The following is an 18,136-nucleotide window of genomic DNA, read 5'->3' on the forward strand; positions in this document are numbered from 1 at the left end:
ATGGTCCACTAATGCACTTGAACATGAGGGAAAGTTCCCTTTCACATTTCAGTTTAAATGGGAATTTTCACAGGCCGTGTATTATCATCAGCAATGAGTGAAGACATGCTTAATAATCACCTGTCAAAGAAACCAAGTTATCTTTAAGTTATGACCCTGCACCAACATAACTAAGAATTCAGCTCCTACGATGAGCATATTTTATGTCCTTTATAACTTGCCATTCCACTCAGTTCAGCAGTCTACATGCTAGGTGCTGGCGACCCAGTGGTGATCAGACATACCACGCCATCATGGAATCAGAATCCAGTGGGACAGACAGAGACCGAACAAATACATAAATCAACTTACTAAAGCTCATGGTATATGCTGTGAGTCAAGGAACAAGGAAGGCTTTCTGAACTAGATCCCTGATGCATTTTAGGAGGACCTGGTGATGGGCCAAGATGTAAGAAAGAGTATAGCAAAGGACCTGCAGTTTTATGTGCCCCATGGAGCGGATGGCTTTGCTGTTTTCTGTGAAGAGGACGCTTGGGGAAAGCAGATTTCGGGAGTGGGACGAATCAAGAGTTCAGTTTTAACAGGATCAGACTGAGCATGATGTGAGCAACCGACAGGAGCCGTTAAGCATGGGTAGGACCCAGAAGAGACCCCAGAAGCAGTTAGCCATCGAGAAAGAGGAGGCCACCGAGGGAGAAGGTGCAGAAGCAGAAGGGGTGTACATCTTCAAGACGGACAAGGAGAAACTAGCAACTGGAACTGGGGAAGACCAGCTAGCAGGGCAGGAGGAAAATCAGAAGACTATGTTGCAGGAAGGAGGAACAGGCTAATTAATTGTATTACCTGCCACTAATAGTTTGAAAAGAGGGTCCTCTGGATAGTAATTTATCTTAATTATACAACATAATCAACAATTGCCTGTGAAAATGGTGACTTACAGGATACACCAATACATTTTTCATTTCATTCTCTCCTGGTCTACCTGTCTGGGCACTTCTCAGATATCAATTCATGAATTTCTAAAATAAATTTCAACATAGAAAGGGATGAGTAACCTAGTCTTTAGTTTTTCAAATGACACACGTGCAGTGAGACCCTGGAATAGAGCGACAGAGTGAGGACAAAAACCCAGAAAGCGCCCCCTTCCTGTCCAGGCCTGAGGACCCGGAGCACCTGGCATGCATGCCTTTGCCTGCCCGCCACCCAGCTCATCTACAGAGACCGGTGGCCTCGTGAAGGCTGAGGGCAAGGACCGAGTCTGGCTTCCACATCTTTGCATTCCAGAGGCTTATCAAACGGTCTGACATAGAGAAGGGGCTCAAAAAATATTTGACCCACGAAGCCATGAGGGACCGTGGGATATTGTGGGAATTGTGCATTTAATATCAAAATAAGGTCCATCCATTCCATTCCTATTGGCTGTTCCCTTGCTTTCAATCAGGTCACAATCACAGAGCTGCCGCAGACCCAGCCACGCCGTGGGCATGTCTAGATTGGTGAATCGCTGTAAACAGTGGTTGGAATTGTGTTCCCAGGGTTTCCAAGCTGTTTGCCAAGTGTAATTTGTGTAGAGAAAAGAGGCCTTAGCACTTCCCCCACTCACAGCCTGCAGCCGTCAGCCATGCTTCCGGCTTACAGCAAACAACAGGTTAAACAGTTGCAGAACTCTCTTTTTTGAACTTGACTAGAGAGGAGGTGGAGGGTCGCCTGTTTCCTACAGTTGGAGAGGAGACCTCAGGGTGACCCCCCGCCCAGGTCAGGGTTTTACCTCATAACAGGGGAAAGTGGCCTGTGACGAGGTGCATCCGCGTCTCTGGACAGGATAGCAGCATTCCTCAGAGATGGACTATCTCTAACTTGAGGGCTTCTTTGATTTACAGACGCCTGGGGTAATAACCGGAGTAGATAACCTCACAGCCACTAGAGTATGCGTCTCAGAAAGCCCGGCTGCCCAGATGGAGCCTCCAGTGTGGCCTGCTTCATGTCACACGCGCGGCATAACACCGCCGTGCGGACTTCTGAGATCTGAGGGGAGTCTTTATCATTGAACATCAGAGCACTCACTTTGCTCAGCTGAAGGCTGGTGGAGAAAGTCTCTTGTGGTTGTTGCCGTAAGATTATCTTCTTTAATCGGTTTTGAGCTTGTGATATTTTTTAGGAACCGTGAAGGACATGAACACTCTTACAGACTTGAAGGGCTTGTCGTTGGAGGGGCTTCGAGGTGGCCGGAGCCAAACAGGAGGGAAGCTGGGGTCTGACCACTTTCCACCTCCCCACTCTGCAGGCCCCTCCGCCTGTTCTGCTCCCGTGTCCTCACGCTGCCTCTTTAGGACACAGGTCTCCCTTCCCCGGATTTCTGGAAGTTATATAGGGAGGAAAGTAGGGACTTTTGATTTGACTTGTGTTTGTTTTGTTTCATTTACCACTTATGGGCCACACAGTCTCAGGCAAGTTAAGAAGCTTTTCTGAGCTTCCATTCCCTTCTCTATAAATGGAGGTGACTGATGTGTAGATTCAGAGAATATGTCCAGAATGTGTGTAGTAGGGCCAGACTCTCAGAGGGAACCCATGTTCCCACCCTCCTCCTGTCCCTGGGATCTGGGTCTGTCCTCACCCATGAGCAGCCCAGGGTCTTGACTCAGCCTTCTGCCTTTCTCATCGAAATTTGCTTGCTAATGCTTTCTGTCATTCTCTCAGGACTTCACTAAAGGGCTGGCTTGGTCATCTCTGTCAAGCTTGGATGTGAATGCCTGGATGGCTGAGATCACTTCAATGCACTCACAGTGCAAGAAGGTTCCTGAAAGTGCAGGGCTTCCACGTGGAAGAACATCCCTCTTGTATTGGGCAAGCCAGGGTGGGGAATATTTTGGGGTGCCATTTGTCTAGAACTCCTTAAATATTTTTTTTTTCCTTCATAGAGATCAGGTATTCTAAAGAATATAATGTCTTCAGGATTTCTTCTTACTCAATACTTGTGAAAAAATACTTAGGAAAAGCAACGTTGTAGGCCGGGGATTGCCTAAAACATTGATTTTCCACTTTAATGTACTCAAGTTTGAAATGCAGATGGATTCCCAGCAACAATCCCCTGAGATTGTGATCTAACAGTTTCCCCAAGAGTTCCTCGCTTTGGGAAAGAGCAGACTAGACCCAAAGCCTTCATCCGTCCCACACACCAGACTGACAAAACGCACAGGCTCGCTTCAGTCACATGATGAGTTAATCGGAGCAGGGAGCAGGCACCGGCCAGCAAGACTGAAGTCAGTCCGCTACAGGAGCCTATTACTTGGCAAGATTCAATCTGCTCACCACCATTGCTTTTCCAGTGTTGCACAAGCAGAAGGTTCCCAATCAGTTCAATAGGAAATGGTATGAAATTTTAAAAAAGAGAAATAGAACAATATGGCCACCATAGAGTAGACGGGGTGGCATGAGTTGTCATCTAGGGAATGGTGCCAAACTTAATAGAGCAAAGGAAAGACACATTATTTGCTTTAAATTTTACTGCCACCTTTGGACCTGTTTTAGACCCCGGATACTTTTGAAGGTAACCCATGTCAAACATGTGGGAGTTCCATTTAGCAGGAAACAGGCCCTTCCTAAGGTTCGACACCATGCTGTGAAGGGAAGAGCATACCCTCATGACGTGCTTTCTCAGCGATGCGCACATGTGGGGGGCTGCTTTAGTACAGACAGGATGCTAGCCCTGCCACATCCAGCACCTTCCTTCCAGGACAAGGGGGCAGAGCCCAGAGGAGGAACGCCACTGTGAATTACAGGCAGGAGTCTCCCCCTTGTCAATTGTCTCAGATTCTGTCACCTCTCTCTGCCTCTGCAAACAGAGGTTAGAGGCACCTCCAGAAGGATTCAGATGCACCCACTTCTACAACTATTTTGACCAACTTTCTAGAGCGCACGCTACAGGAGTTTCTAGTAGAAAATGGCCAGGATAAACCTTCAACTTTAGAAGGCCATAGGTTATACAGGCAGGCACAAGGCTCTCAGTCGCTGTGTGAGTTGAAGCAGGCTTTCTCAGAGAAAATCTGCATCTCATACATGTGGTTAGGTACATGTGAATTCAAGTACAAACAATAAAAACTCTACTCTTTCAGTAACAGGAACTTTTGCCTACATGATAGCAAACACCCTGAATCATATTTTCACTAAAATAGTCACCCGATAGTCAACAGAATTAAAAAGAAAAGTTTGTATGGATGATTTTGGTATTTCCTCAGGCTCAGCTATAAAAGGACATGAAGGCTAGCTCAAACAAGGTATGAATAATCTAGGAATCTTAATGGAAATCTGATCTAATACTTTGGAACCAGCTACTTAAAAAAAAAGAAAGGAATAACAGGGTAGCTCCTGGTTAATCAACAGCAAAAGAACTAAGTTCACATCCTTTTTAAGCTAAACATGAGATAAGTTAAAATGAACCTAAAATAGAACAGAAATAAATGGAGAGTGAAGAAATTATAAAACTTCCCTCAGAACGTCAGCCTCTGCCACAGGGTGCCTTGTAGCTGGCGTGTCTGGAGACAAGAGTAGAATACTTAAAACAATGGATGGTTCGAGTCCCTGCTCTGCCTCTGGGAGGTTTTTTAGCAAATTCCATACCCTGTTTGTCAGAGCCTCATTTTTCCCTCCTATAAAATGGATAATAACATACCCATTTATATTATTTGTGCGAGTCATTGGCAGAATGCAGACCAAGTGCTAACGAATGGCAGGTACTGCAGACGTGTTTGCTATTTTAGGATCAGGAAACAGAATCGTGATCTAATACAGGGAGGAGCCAAGCAAAGTGTGGAAGGATAACTTAGTATCCTGAAGAGGCGTCAGGGGGTAGATTCAGAATCTCCTCTTTGAAGAACACAAAGTCAGGGCTTTATTTCATCGGATGCCCATGAGGTGGCTCAGTGGCCATCGAGCATCATACCTGTTTTTTTCACTGTGCAAACTGCTTTAATCTGAAAGCCCAGGACAGATGTCCTGGGGAAGCAGGCCCTCTTACATTTGGAATGAGGGGTTGGCTTCGCCACGCCTTTTCAGAGCTAGCTTGTGACAAGTTGCGGTGTCAGGGTCAGGTGTGCGGGCCACACGGTCTGATAGCCAGACACACATCCCCTCCAAGACCAGGGAGATCTTGAGCTAGTCATTCACTTTTCTCATCCAGGCAGTTGGGATGATGTTATCCAGGGCTGTTTATCTGATCTCAACAGCTAAGATGGGAATTTGGTTCACATTGGTGTTGATCAACAAGGAGCCACCCTCTCCCACCCCTCCCCCCACCCCACCCTGCCCAGGAACTGGTTCCATTGCGCTGATGTCATTGGGTGGTTCTAAGGATTAAATAAAACCATGTGTGCAGTGATCTGAGCCCAGTACCTGACACACAGGGATCAATCCATTGTAATTCCTAAAGTGATCATCATATCATCATCCCCATGTCCTGGCTGAGGAGCCTGAGGTTAGATGGCTAGTTAATGGCAGAGGGGAGCCAGACCGCTGGGACAATCTTGTATCAAAGTATAGGTTTCATGGTGATCTGGCTGAAACTGTGGGCTGACAGGTAGGATGACTTGTTAGAGGTCCCAAAGCATGTCAGGAATGCAACAGCATTCTGGTCCCTGTGCTCGGTCCTAGCTAATCCGTAGGCTGCAGGTATAGACCCGTCAGGTGCTGTAAGGAACGTGCTCCTCAAACCAGGAGGGAAATTCAACCGCTCAGGGACAAAGGAGAGGCTCTGGACTTCTTGTGACATTCCCTGGTAATTATCCCTCATGGTTAATCTAGTGTTAGGAGCTGGCTGTTCTACTGGTTTCTTTGCAATTACTTTAGAACCAAAAACAATTTTAGATTTAAATTTAGATTTAAATTTTAGATTTAAATTCAAGGACGTTTTTCCTGATAACAAATTCCCTTGCTTTCTACTAAGTCTGGGAAGTTGGCTCGAGCCAGAGTTGGCTGTGGACTCTCCATCTCCTCCTATCCACTGAGACTTATTTTTTATGAGTCTTTGCAAAGATTGTGCTATGCCTGGAGCTCAGGGCTGCCTGGGAGGGGTGAGAGGTGAAGAGCAGGTGCCTAAAATCACGCTGGTGGAAACAGCTATGTTGAGGCTGATGGAGCTGCCCTTCGAGTGAGTCCAAGACAGACAAAGCAATGTCTGAAAGGCAGTGGTGTGGCTCTAATAAACAAAATGCCCCTTACACAGCTCTCATCCACTGCCCACCAATGGCCACGCCAGTGGGGATGCATTTTTGCCCTCTAGTATTTGACAACTTCTCAGCATATTGGCAAGAACAAGGGACTGAGAAGCATGGCGGATCTCAAAACTGGCTAACTTTAAAGACCTGGGTCCCTCTTCATAGTCACATAGATGGATTTGTAACAGAGAAGGTTCATTGCATAGCTCTCTCTACTCCTCTTGGCTTCAGGATCACAGGGAAGATGCCAGGTTGCTGTACAGAGTGTACATGAGTTCACCAGAGTTTCGTCCCGGCTTAAGAATTTGGTTAATCTGCATATTGTGACTCTGCCATGTACCTTCTTGGGGTCACCTTTCTCTAGAACCTGAACATTCTCAACCCATTTCTCCAGTTGCCTAGGAAAGCTCTCTGAAATATGAATTATAAATATGAATTCATATTTCACACTTGAAATATGAATTATAAGACCATGAACATTGAACCTGAAGGCAGCTGGCTGCACTTACAGAATTGTCAGGCTGAAAACAGGACCAGACTGAGACTGGGGAGGACCGATCATTGAATGAGGTACTGTGAGTGAAGGGTTTTGAACTTACCTGCATCTCGGTCCCTGATACAATAGTCTGGAGAATTCTCAAAGTACACGAGGTCATTTTTTGTTGGCTTCTTAAACCTCTTGTTAGCCACAGTGAAACCAGTGCCATCCTGGTTCATGACGACCTGAATGGCCCCATTGTACTTCCTCCAGAGGTAATCACCCGTCCTTCTGAAGTCGGCCATGGCCAGCCAGCATGTCCGCAGAGTACACGAGCCACTCACGCCGTGACACTTGCATTCCTGCTTCAAGAACCGCTTTACCGCCTGCCGGGAGAGATGGGCAAGGTCAGGGAAGACGGACGCAAGACCCCAACAAGTGCTACAACTCCCCTTCCCATTGAGCGAGCGACAAGTGAGTCTGATGACAAAGAATCCCGGGACTTAGGACTGGGAGATGTTGGGGGTCACTTCTGTCATGCCACACTGACCACTGTAGGTGGGGGTCCCCTGGAGAATCAGTGTGGGGGCGGGGCCTGGCCATGGACACTACTTGGCTATTGGAGCAACAAAAACCTCACCAATTTGAATGGAACAGGGCACAGGGCTGGTTGGAAGAGTGAGAGAATGAATTAGAGGTCTTTTCCTAAATAAATGTGGCCTTATTATCTTAAAACTGTACAGCACTACTCAGGAATTACTAAGCCTGCTTCTTTTGATGAGCCAATTGTAGTGACTGTGACTATTTTCATGTTCTAGGCATTGTGCTCATGTTTCCTATGCTATATCACAAAGACCTTAATCTTTACAACAGTCCTGTGCTACCATATTTATTTTGCAAATGATGAGGGAGTCAGTCTGAGGGAGATTAAAGCCCTTGCCTCAAGGGACATGGCTGGTATAGGACAGAGCCAGGGTACACTGGAAATCAGTTGATGACCCTGAGGATACCATTCGATTTGAGAGATTATCACTCTACTCTGGCCAAATTATTCAGCTTGGATGACAGGGCTGTGCTTGCTCTTTTTGCAGAGGGGAAACCAAGGCACATGGGACCAGCCCATCTCAGCTGGCTCCCTGCACTAGCACTCCCTTTGCCGTAGGCTGTGAGGCTGGGGACTAGGAAGGACTGGGGTGGGCCCTGGAACTGGAACTGCTTTGGTCTTGGGATTAGCCAGAACACCCGTGCCAGCCCCAACACAATTTTGTGAGTGTTACGCTACTGGGCTACTGTTCTTTCTGTTACACGAGTGAGGGAGCTAGGGATCAGGGAACTGAACTCTTAGGCCAGGATGTGGAATGGCAGATGCAAACCCAGACTCTAGACTCTTTCCAACTCATAGGACAGACACATAAATGGATTTCCTCAAAATATTTTCTTTTTTTTTTTTAAAGATTTTATTTATTTGTTTGACAGAGAGATCACAAGCAGGCAGAGAGGCAGACAGAGAGAGAGAGAGAGAGGAGGAAGCAGGCTCCCCACTGAGCAGAGAGCCCGATGCGGGGCTTGATCCCAGGACTCTGAGATCACGACCTGAGCTGAAGGCAGCGGCTTAACCCACTGAGCCACCCAGGCGCCCTCCTCAAAATATTTTCTAAGAGCATGTTTTCTGATTACAGACCTTCCTGGGCTCCCTTTCTTATGTGATTTACTACTTTAACAATTGTCATTCCCCACCCCCAACAGTTAGAACTAATGTCTTGTTTAATCAATCAGTTTTCCAAATTATTATAATATTGAAAGAACTTTTTTGTTGCTCATGGGAGATCCTGACTGATGATTAGGGGTTTCCTCCATTTGTGACACCCAAAGTGACACACAGAAGGACTGTGGGGGTGACCAGCCTTGGAGGTCTCACAAAAACCATGTCTTTGGAACCTTGGCTCAGTCGTGGAGCAGAAGAGGAGAAACCTGCCTGCCGAGGGCTCCCACCCTCGTGGTTTGTATCCTCAAGACAGCACCTATCTAGGGCGGAAGGCATAGGCAGAGGGGAAAATGAACCTCCTTGATGACATTATCCAAGGTGGGACTATGAACAAAATTCTTAGGGTAACACGTGGAGAGAACTCTTTCTAAGAACTTAGATGGTGGATTCAACCCTGCCCTTCCCACTTCCTAAGATTCTGGTAAAATTGGTCTAGTTGGGGGAGGTGGGTGGGTGGCTCCAGGATGCATCCCAGTAGGAGCTCCCTGCCGTACACTTGCTCACCCTCCCCCATGCACCCCCAAACACGCATGCACCCAGATACCAGTCTTCCAGGCCACCTCGCCAGGGTCTCACCAAGGTAACTTCGCCCAAACCTGGTTTTGCCTCTTCTACAGATTATTTCTTCTACAGATTATTTCTTTCACTCTTTCTTTCTTTTTTTTTTTTAAGATTTTATTTATTTGTCAGAGAGAGAGAGGGAGAGAGAGAGAAAGCACAAACAGGTAGAGTAGCAGGCACAGGCAGAGAGAGAAGCAGGCTCCCCGCCAAGCAAGGAGCCCAATGCAGGACTCGATCCCAGGACTCTGGGATCATGACCTGAGCCAAAGGCAGCGGCTTAACTGACTGAGCCACCCAGGTGTCCCCCTTCCTTCCTTCCTCCCTCCCCTCCTCTCCCCTCCCCTCTCCTCCTCTTTCTTTCTTTCTTTCTTTCTTTCTTTCTTTCTTTCTTTCTTTCTTTCTCTTTCTCTCTCTCTCTCTCTCGTTCTTTCTTTCCTTCCTTCCTTCCTTCCTTCTTTCAATTTTAGTCTATCCACTTGACAAAGAAAAGAGAGAGAGCACACAAGCAGGGGGAGCAGCAGGCAGAGGGAGAAGCAGGCTCCCCATCAAACAGGGAGTCCGACGCGGGCCTGAGCTGAAAGCAGACACCCAACTGAATGAGACACCCAGGTGCCCTGATTGTTTCTTTTCTAACCAAGTGTGCAGAAAGGTTCTTCATTTCAGAAAGTTAGTCCCAAACAAGTATTCTAGAGCCAAAGGATCCAAGACATTGTGGTGGCTCTCCAGTTATGAATTCACTCATAGCCTTCCCAGGCTGGACCTGGGCACCCTGTTTCCCATTTTGCCCCCCCATGGTGGATTATGCCCTGTTAGCATGTGAAATCTGTCCTCTTCAGCATAAGCCAGCCTTGAAGGGCAAGGACAGAGACATGCTGAGCAGGAGGAATGTCATGAATTTGCTTCTCCAGGTCAAAGGGATCTGGGGATATTTAAGGGCTATCTTAGAATAAAATTTTTTGAAAATACACTCCCCCACCTTTATATTCAGGTGTTTGGGATGAGGTCCCTGGGTGACCTGGACAGCAGGCTTCCACCACAGACACAGTCCTAGAAGGGCCACCCTGCCCCATTTGAGTCCCACCTGTCCAGGAGTTTTCTTTTCTTTCTTTTTTTTTTTTTTTTTAAAGATTTTATTTATGTATTTGAGAGAGAAAGAGAGTGAGAGAGAGCATGAGAGCAGAGAAGGTCAGAAGGAGAAGCAGACTCCCCATGGAGTTGGGAGCCCGATGCGGGACTCGATTCCAGGACTCTGGAACCATGACCTGAGCCGAAGGCAGTTGCTTAACCAACAGAGCCACCCAGGTGCCCCTGTCCAGGAGTTTTCTATCCTAAGATCTCAGTAGAGCCACATAGAACTCATTCCATGCCAAGTGCTTAGGAAGTGAATGCTCATTCTTCAAGGCTTAGTCCTTTTAAAGCTGGGTTATTTACTCATAAACAACACTCTCAGCTTTACAAATGACAGGAAAGATTACTGCTCTCCCTTTGTAAGGCTAAGTTTCCAGGTTGCAAACTTCAAATGGATCAATATTTAAGATGACTAACTGAAGCATTTGCATATTAAAATTGGATCATGAGGGCGCCTGGGTGGCTCAGTGGGTTAAAGCCTCTGCCTTTGGCTCAGGTCATGATCCCAGGGTCCTGGGATCGAGCCCCGCATCGGGCTCTCTGCTCAGCAGGGAGCCTGCTTCCTCCTCTCTCTCTGCCTGCCTCTCTGCCTACTTGTGATCTCTGTCTGTCAAATAAATAAATAAAATCTTAAAAAAAATGTTTTAAAATTGGATCTTGAACATATATCTTATGAATCCTCATAAATACACGTGGCAGTGGTCCACACTGCTGACCATCACCATCACTGCCAACAGCCATTCCCCTCTCCCTTCCTAAGTTCTATCCCAGTGCTGGGCAGCCACGTACTTCAGAACTGGCCTGGCCTCTCTCTGACCCAGAGCAGCCCAAATCAGTAATAGTAATTTCACTGTCCTGCTCCTGATTCAGCTGAGGCCAATACAATGTTAGGAGCAATCTGCAGGGGGACTTGTGAGAAAGATTTCTTCACGCTTTAAAAGAGACACGAAGGGGGTGCCTGGGTGGCTCAGTGAGTTAAGCCTCTGCCTTCAGCTTGGGTCATGATCTCAGAGTCCTGGGATCGAGCCCCGCATCAGGCTCTCTGCTCAGCGGGGAGCCTGCTTCCCCCTCTCTCTCTGCCTGACTCTCTGCCTACTTGTGATCTCTGTCTGTCCAGTAAATAAATAAAATCTTAAAAAAAAAAAAAAAAGACACGAAGACAGCTTCTTTGCTCTGTCTCCGGATGCGGGTTTCTGCAGCAGCTCCCCTGGGATACGAGGCAGCCAACTCAAGACCAGTGACGGAGCTGCTGATGGCGGGATGGAGCGACGGGAAGGACTGGGTTCTGGAGGATGTTGCTGAACTGCTTGAAGGAATCCACCTTGGCCTGCCCCTGCCTCTGTACTTCTTGTGATCCAAGATATTAAGTTTGTGCCCCCAGGGTCTATTACTTATAACTGCAACTATTTCAACTGGAATCCTGGTCCGTTCTTGATTGTGGATTAATCACAGGCTCCATCTGACAGTTAACCTTGGGGCAAAGGGAGACCTTGTCTGATGCTGGGTTTGCTCACAGCTCCAGGCCCCGCTCCTAACGCACAGCCTGTTCAGGGTTCCATCACAGCTGGGGGCCTCCTCTGCCTCTGGGTTTGCAGACTTGGAATTCAATCTCTTAACCTTGAATGGGACAACACCCTGCTCAATCAGAGAGGTGGAGGGAAGGGTTTCTAAGCCGAAGTGGTGTGATTGGGAGAGTAGCTAATGTTAATGTAACAATAAGGAAGGGAGAAACCCCCTGGTGAGTTTAGGAACTTTCTAGTTGAGAAGAATTCCCATGATCAAATGTTATAATAACAATGTAACAATAACAACCACTTATCCAGTACCCTGCTGTCTGACAGGCTGCATGACAGGTGGTTTACACACATTCTCTTGTCTAATTACTACAATTAGGCAAAATAGATTATTATTCTTATTCTGTAATTAAGAAAACCAGGGCTCAGTGAGGAAAGTAAAATCCCCAGAGTTACCCACATAGACTGGAGCTGAGCTAGGGTGTGAATCCACCTCTCACTCCCAGATCTGTGCTCTTTCTAAAAATATTTAAAATCCTATATAAATTATAGAAATTTTGAATAATGCATAATTTCCCTCCCTTCTTTTGAATGAGTAAAAAATAACTAAAAAGGATTGCCTGCATCATGGAGAAAAAAGAGGCAGAGAGATTAACCAGGGGGTACTATATTCCATCTTCCATACCAATAGCCATCAAAAAATCTATTCAACAGGCAATTTACAGAAAAAAATATAAAGTCGTAACAAAAGTACAGAAAGATGTTCAACTTCACTAGTATCAGGAAACACAAACTAAAAGAATGCAACACTTGTTTTTTGTAATTAGCAGATTAACAAATAGTAAAAAGTCTGATAATATTTGGTATTGATAAGAGTATCGAGGAAGGAATTCTTTAAGAAACTGTTCGTGGAAGAGTAAATTGATACACCATTTAAACATGGAGAGCATTTCTGCAACACCTGTCAAAATTTTAAATATATGTATCCTTTGACCTCTGCTATTCCACTCTGGAAATTTTGCACAAACTTTGAGGGATATACACCCACAGGGATGTTCATTGCAGCATACTCAGCAATAGCAAAATATTAGGAAAAAAGCCCAAATGACATCAACAAAAAAATGGTTAAGCAAATTATGGCATATGCTTAATAATGGAATATTATGTGAGCTTTGAATAATGAAGTAGATCAGGAGGACAGAATGAAAGGAATCCAAGAGACAAAAACGAATTGCAGAACAATATACGTGTTATGGTCCACCTTTTAAAGGCCTGCGTATGGGTGTAGACAGAGAAAGAAGGGAAAACATGCTCTTCTACAAGCTGGCTGCAGTCTGAGGGGTTGCATGGTCTGGAAAGAGAGGGGAAAAAAGAGTCAAACCCTTTGACAGGTAAAGGGGATTAAGAGGAACACACTTCCAGTTAGAAGTCAAAAGTAGGAGACAAAAGCCAGGTGTAGGGAATATAGTCGGTAGCCCCATAATAACGTTGTAGGCGGACTACACGTCCTGTGTGAGCACTGAGTAATATATACCATTGTCGCGGCCATGTGTCGCACACCTGAAGCTAATAGAACGTTGCATGTTACTTACGCTTCCACTGGGAAAAAAGAAAGGGTGAGGCTCTGCGCAGAGGAAATCAGAACCTAGGCAGGGGTGGGGGGCGGTGGGTGATGGCCTTGAGACTCCTGCTGGTCTCAGGTGCCTCTAACAGGCAGCGGGAGATGAGGATCCCTAGTCCAGCACAGCGGCCACAGCCGGAATGCCCCGGAGGAAGAGAGAAGCGGCTGCACCCCCGGGGGTCCCAGCCCACCGAGGGCCCAGCAGGTGAGATGCTCTCGTGTCAGGGAGCGACATTCCATTTCTAGGAACAGGGATAGCTGATTGTTGACTGGAGTCTGCGTCCTACCCCATGTCTCCGAAACATACTCCAGTTCGCGTTCGTGCTGTTCGGGACGGAATCCGAGAAGGGGTGGATGGAGTAAAAGCCAATTGCTTTTAGAGGACCCGGCTGCAGTGGAGGGGCCTGTCCAGGGACATGCGCCCCGGGGGTCCCGGGAGGTGAGAAGAAAGGGGCTGCTGGTCTTCCCGAGCCGGCAGCAGGAGGGGAGCCGCCGCAGTCTCACCCTGCGGGCAGAGGAAAGGGTGAGGGAAGGCGAGGACCTGGGGACATCCCAGGGGCTGCCACACAGTCTGGGCTTTTCATGCACACTTTCAGAGTTTTTAACTAAAGAAATATGTGCCCATGGTTTAAAAATATCAGATAGTCCAGGCAGGATCGTGGTGAAAAGCTGAAACCTCCCATTGTACCCTCCTCCTCCTCTCTCCCCCCTTCTTCCCATGGCACTGCACACCCCAGAGGCGGTCTCGCAAAATGAATTCTGCTTGTAGCCTTCCTGGTGGTTACCTAAATGCCCGTAGGAACAGTTCTATGCTAGAGGATCCCTGACTTTGGGAGGAACAGGGAAAGCCATCCTAAGACCCCTCTGCCAGAAAATTGCCATAATAACTACACAAATCTGCAGTGACCACGAGGTGAGTGGAGCCCTCTGGAGAGCGCTGTGCCAGGTTGACACAACCGAAGGTGGCAGCCCTGTGTGTCACTGTTGACCCACTGATCTACAGAGGGCATTTACTAGGAGACTTCTTACAGCGGTAGAGAATTTATCCCAGCCCTTACTTGCCTCACCCGGCCTCTCAACAATTCTGGCGATCTGGGCAACTTCAAGGCCCAAAGTGGAACAGTTCCACCTATTCTTGTTCCAAAAGTCCAGGTGCAGTCCATCTTCCCTCCTCCCCTTCTGCTTCCCAGTCTCCATCAGCGTCACCTGTCCTTTTATAGGGGCAAAGGTGAGGGCATTCAAGTCCTATTCTGTGACTATAGGTGTCTCCCACAGTGTGTCTAGATGTTGACTCTAAAAATTGAAAACAATCAACAGAGAGGTAGTTGTGCTAATTGCACGAGAAGGACCATGCCAGGACTGCAGGTCATAATCTCTGATCCAGCATCACAGCCTCTGTGCCAAAGAAGAGTGTTATTGGAGTGAAGTTTGCGGTTTTCCCGTTTTCCTTGCTACCAACTACATTTACTAGAACCTGATGTTTTGCACCCTCACCATCCTTCCCTCTATCTCTCGGGCCTCCACAGTCCTCCACTTTCTTCCAGCCTGGACTGGCTACACAGCTGAGAGTCAACATCTTGCCCTCCCAGTTTGGACAAACTACTCTGCTATATGCCACATTTGCTTTTTTTTTTGGTTTATTCTTTCTCTTTGCAGCAACTTCTTAACTCCTTCGAGGTGCATGGGGGATACATTGTCTGAATTCTTGTGCAACTAAAATGTCTTTATTCAGCTTTCATCCTTGACTAATAGTTTGGCTGGGTATAGAATTCTAGGTTGAAAATAATTTTTCCTCAAAACTGTGAAGGTGTCACTCCACAGGCTTTGGTTTCTAGTGATATAGATGGGAAGTCTGATGTCTGGCTGATTCTTTGGCAAGTGACTTTGGTTTTCATTTCACTTTTTATTTTTTTCTACATGGAAGTCTCCAGAAACTTTCCTTTATCCTGGGTATTCTGAAATATCAACATGATATTTAGGATTTTAAGAAAAAAACTAATCCTGCTCAGCTCTCAGTCAGTCCCTTCAATCTGGAAACTCCTTCAGCACAGAGATATTCTCTTAATATTTTTCTCCTCTCAATTTTTTTAGTTTCTTTATGGCATTCTAGTTAGTCAGTTGCTGAACCTTCTCAAATGATCCTTTATGTCTTTTGTATTTTCTCTCTTATATTTTTAATACTTTCTTTCTGGCTTCTTGAGGAAGAAGTTCCATCAAAGTAACACTCTTGGCTCTCACCATTCCCTTAGTCATTTCTCTCCAGGGGAGGAGAAGTGACTTGTCCAACTGATGAGCTTAGAGGAAGGACAGGGCTTGTGTGCCTGGGTTCCTTCTTGTTGGGCATCTGCCAGCCTGTGGAGAAGATGAGTTATGATCAGTTCCTTCCCTCCAGCAAGGGGCTCCTTGCAGGGGCTCCAACGTGCAGCTTGTGACAGGGTGAGTAAGGCTGTCCAGTTTGGAGGTGGAGTGCTAGGAAGTGCTTCGAAGCTTTGAAGCTACCTCCTCGAGTGCAGCTTTTTTTCAGTAGAGCAAAAGACATTTTTATTCTTTATCCAGCTCCTTTATCCACTTTTAAGTTGGTTTCAAATTCAAGTGGGAAAGATGGGTATTGTTTATGGATCTCCTTAAATTCCACCTGTCTTTTGGGCTCCTTCTTTTTTTCTTTTCTTCATTTTTTGAAGCAAAATTGATATATAACATTATGCAAGTTCCATATTTACAACATTATAATCTGACATCTGTATACATTACAAAGTGATCATCACCAAAAGTCTAATTACCATCCATTCTATAAATGACCCCATTTATCCATTTCACCCACGGTTCCACCCCACCCCCCTGGGGAACCATCAACCTCTTCTCTATCTATGAGTTTGTTTTTGTATTGCTTTGCTTGTTCATTTTGTTTCCCTAGATGCCACATATGAATGAAATCATATGGTATTTGCTTTTCTCAGTCTGACTTACTTCACTTTGCATAATACTCCTAAGATCTGTGTTGTCACAAATGTTAAGATTTCATTCTTCATGGCTGAGTAGTAGTCCGTCATGTATATCTACCTAAATATACTATTTATCCATTCATCCACTGATGGTTGCTTCAGCTGCTTCTATAGCTTGGCTATTTTAAATAACACTACAGTGAATTTAGGGTGCAGAAGCTTTCCAAATTAGTCTTTTAGTATTCTTCCGAGAAGTACTCAGACATGAAATAGCTGGATCGTATGGTAGATAGATCTATTCTCAGTTTCCTGAGGACTCTCCATACTGTTTCCTGGGCTTCTCTTTAAGCTTTCTCGGAGGTTTCTTTGGCTTTCTCTTCAAGTTCTTCCCTACTCTCTAGCTGTCACTTTTTCAAAGCATCCATTCTTGTAGTTTATGGATGTGAACATCTTCTGAAATATCTGTGAGGAGACTAATTAGGCTTTTAAAAAAATTCTCTTCTCATTCTGGAGTTACTGGTTCCCCATCCCCCCTCCCCCGAGGTAATTTATCCTACAATTCTTGGTCTTTTTCTCTCTTGCTGCTGAATTTAATCAAATATATGGTAATCTTTGGACAGTCTCTTCATATTTAAGAATGAAGTTATAAAAAGGTATTTAGGAATGCAGGTTATGTGGGTGGGGCTTGTGGGCCAGCGAGTTTTGTTTTCTGGTGAGTAGGTAGGACATTGGCTGTTATGCTGGAGACTAATTCCAGAAAGCCTGAGCGGTTACACCAGACTTCTAGGAGTTCCACTCATGGGAGGAGAGGGTGTGGATGGAGTTCCTTATTCCGTCTGTGGGTTTTTCAGTTAGTCCCAGTTTTTAGGCCTATACTTCTCTCCTATGCTCATTAGTAACTGAGCATCATGGTGCCCACTTTAGCTATTGTCCCATCTACTTTTTCCTTTCCCCCATCTGCTTTTAATCCCCTAGACTGTGGCTTCTTTATCCTTCTTTATCAGTAACAATTTCTTCATTTACTTCCCACTTCCCAGAAATTTGTTGAGTTTTCTTATTTCTTTGACCATTCTCCTTATGGTTGGTTTAAACCATTTCTTATCCCATTGGTATAATTTAGTGAGGTTTTGTGAGGAAGATGTGAAATACTCTACGTCCTGTCCACAGTCTGTTGCACTCAAATGTCTGGAAGGGGAAAAGGACCATGGGGTGGGGTTGGGGCAGGTGGTCTATAACTTCCCCATCTTCCATAGACACTTCTGTATCATACAATTTACTTTTGTTTGGGCAATTCTTGTCTTACAGCGGGAAGAGAGGATACTAGAAAGAATTGATAGCAGTGGCTTGTTGTCTCTCTTCAGTGTGTGAGGCTAAAATCTTCTTCGAAAAACAGCCCATGACACAGGTCCTGTTTTCTCTTTTGTCTCAGATCTTTCCTAAAAGATCTCTTCTGCTTCTTGTTTGATTCTGAGTGGCTGTGTCTTCAAGGTTGCCATCAGTATCCCATTCCCAGTCTTCCCTACCTCCTCTCTCACATTCTCTTGGCCCCTATGGCTTTTCATATCACCAAACCAGCCAGTACAGTCAGCATCAGTGCTTCATTTAAGTTTTTATTCTGGGGCATCCAGTGAATAAATACTTGCTCATTTGACATGACTACGTGAGAAAAAAATAAATATGGCTCCTAAGGACAGCCAGTACTCTTTTGGTATTCAGCCTCATGGAAACCATTTTTAGCTGGCCAGATAACTTGTCTCAAAAGATCTTTGATAGGCTTACAATTGCTTCAGTGCTAAAATCATAGTTAGCAGATTCTTAATGTGGCCCTGAAATCTCTAATTTTGAGCATTTTAAGCCTTTGGTCTGCAGAGGCTAATTTCTAGACTTAGGATTTAAGAAACTTCTACATATTAGCATT

At 45.7% G+C, this 18,136-nt stretch overlaps 1 protein-coding gene across 2 annotated transcripts in view; it reads right to left on the reverse strand.

The window, feature by feature from the left end:
* WNT2 (Wnt family member 2) overlaps window positions 1-18,136 on the reverse strand; it is a 59,181-nt gene that overhangs the window by 24,659 nt on the left and 16,386 nt on the right. For both annotated transcript variants that reach the window (XR_007121582.1, XM_047695527.1), the window contains exon 4: window positions 6,809-7,073. Coding sequence is in view for 1 of the 2 variants with exons in the window: in XM_047695527.1 (XP_047551483.1) it covers window positions 6,809-7,073 (265 nt within the window). In the remaining variant the exon portion in view is untranslated. The remainder of the gene's footprint in view (window positions 1-6,808; window positions 7,074-18,136) is intronic.

The sequence above is a fragment of the Lutra lutra genome, chromosome 11 (assembly GCF_902655055.1).
Source record: "Lutra lutra chromosome 11, mLutLut1.2, whole genome shotgun sequence".
Taxonomy (NCBI): domain Eukaryota; kingdom Metazoa; phylum Chordata; class Mammalia; order Carnivora; family Mustelidae; genus Lutra; species Lutra lutra.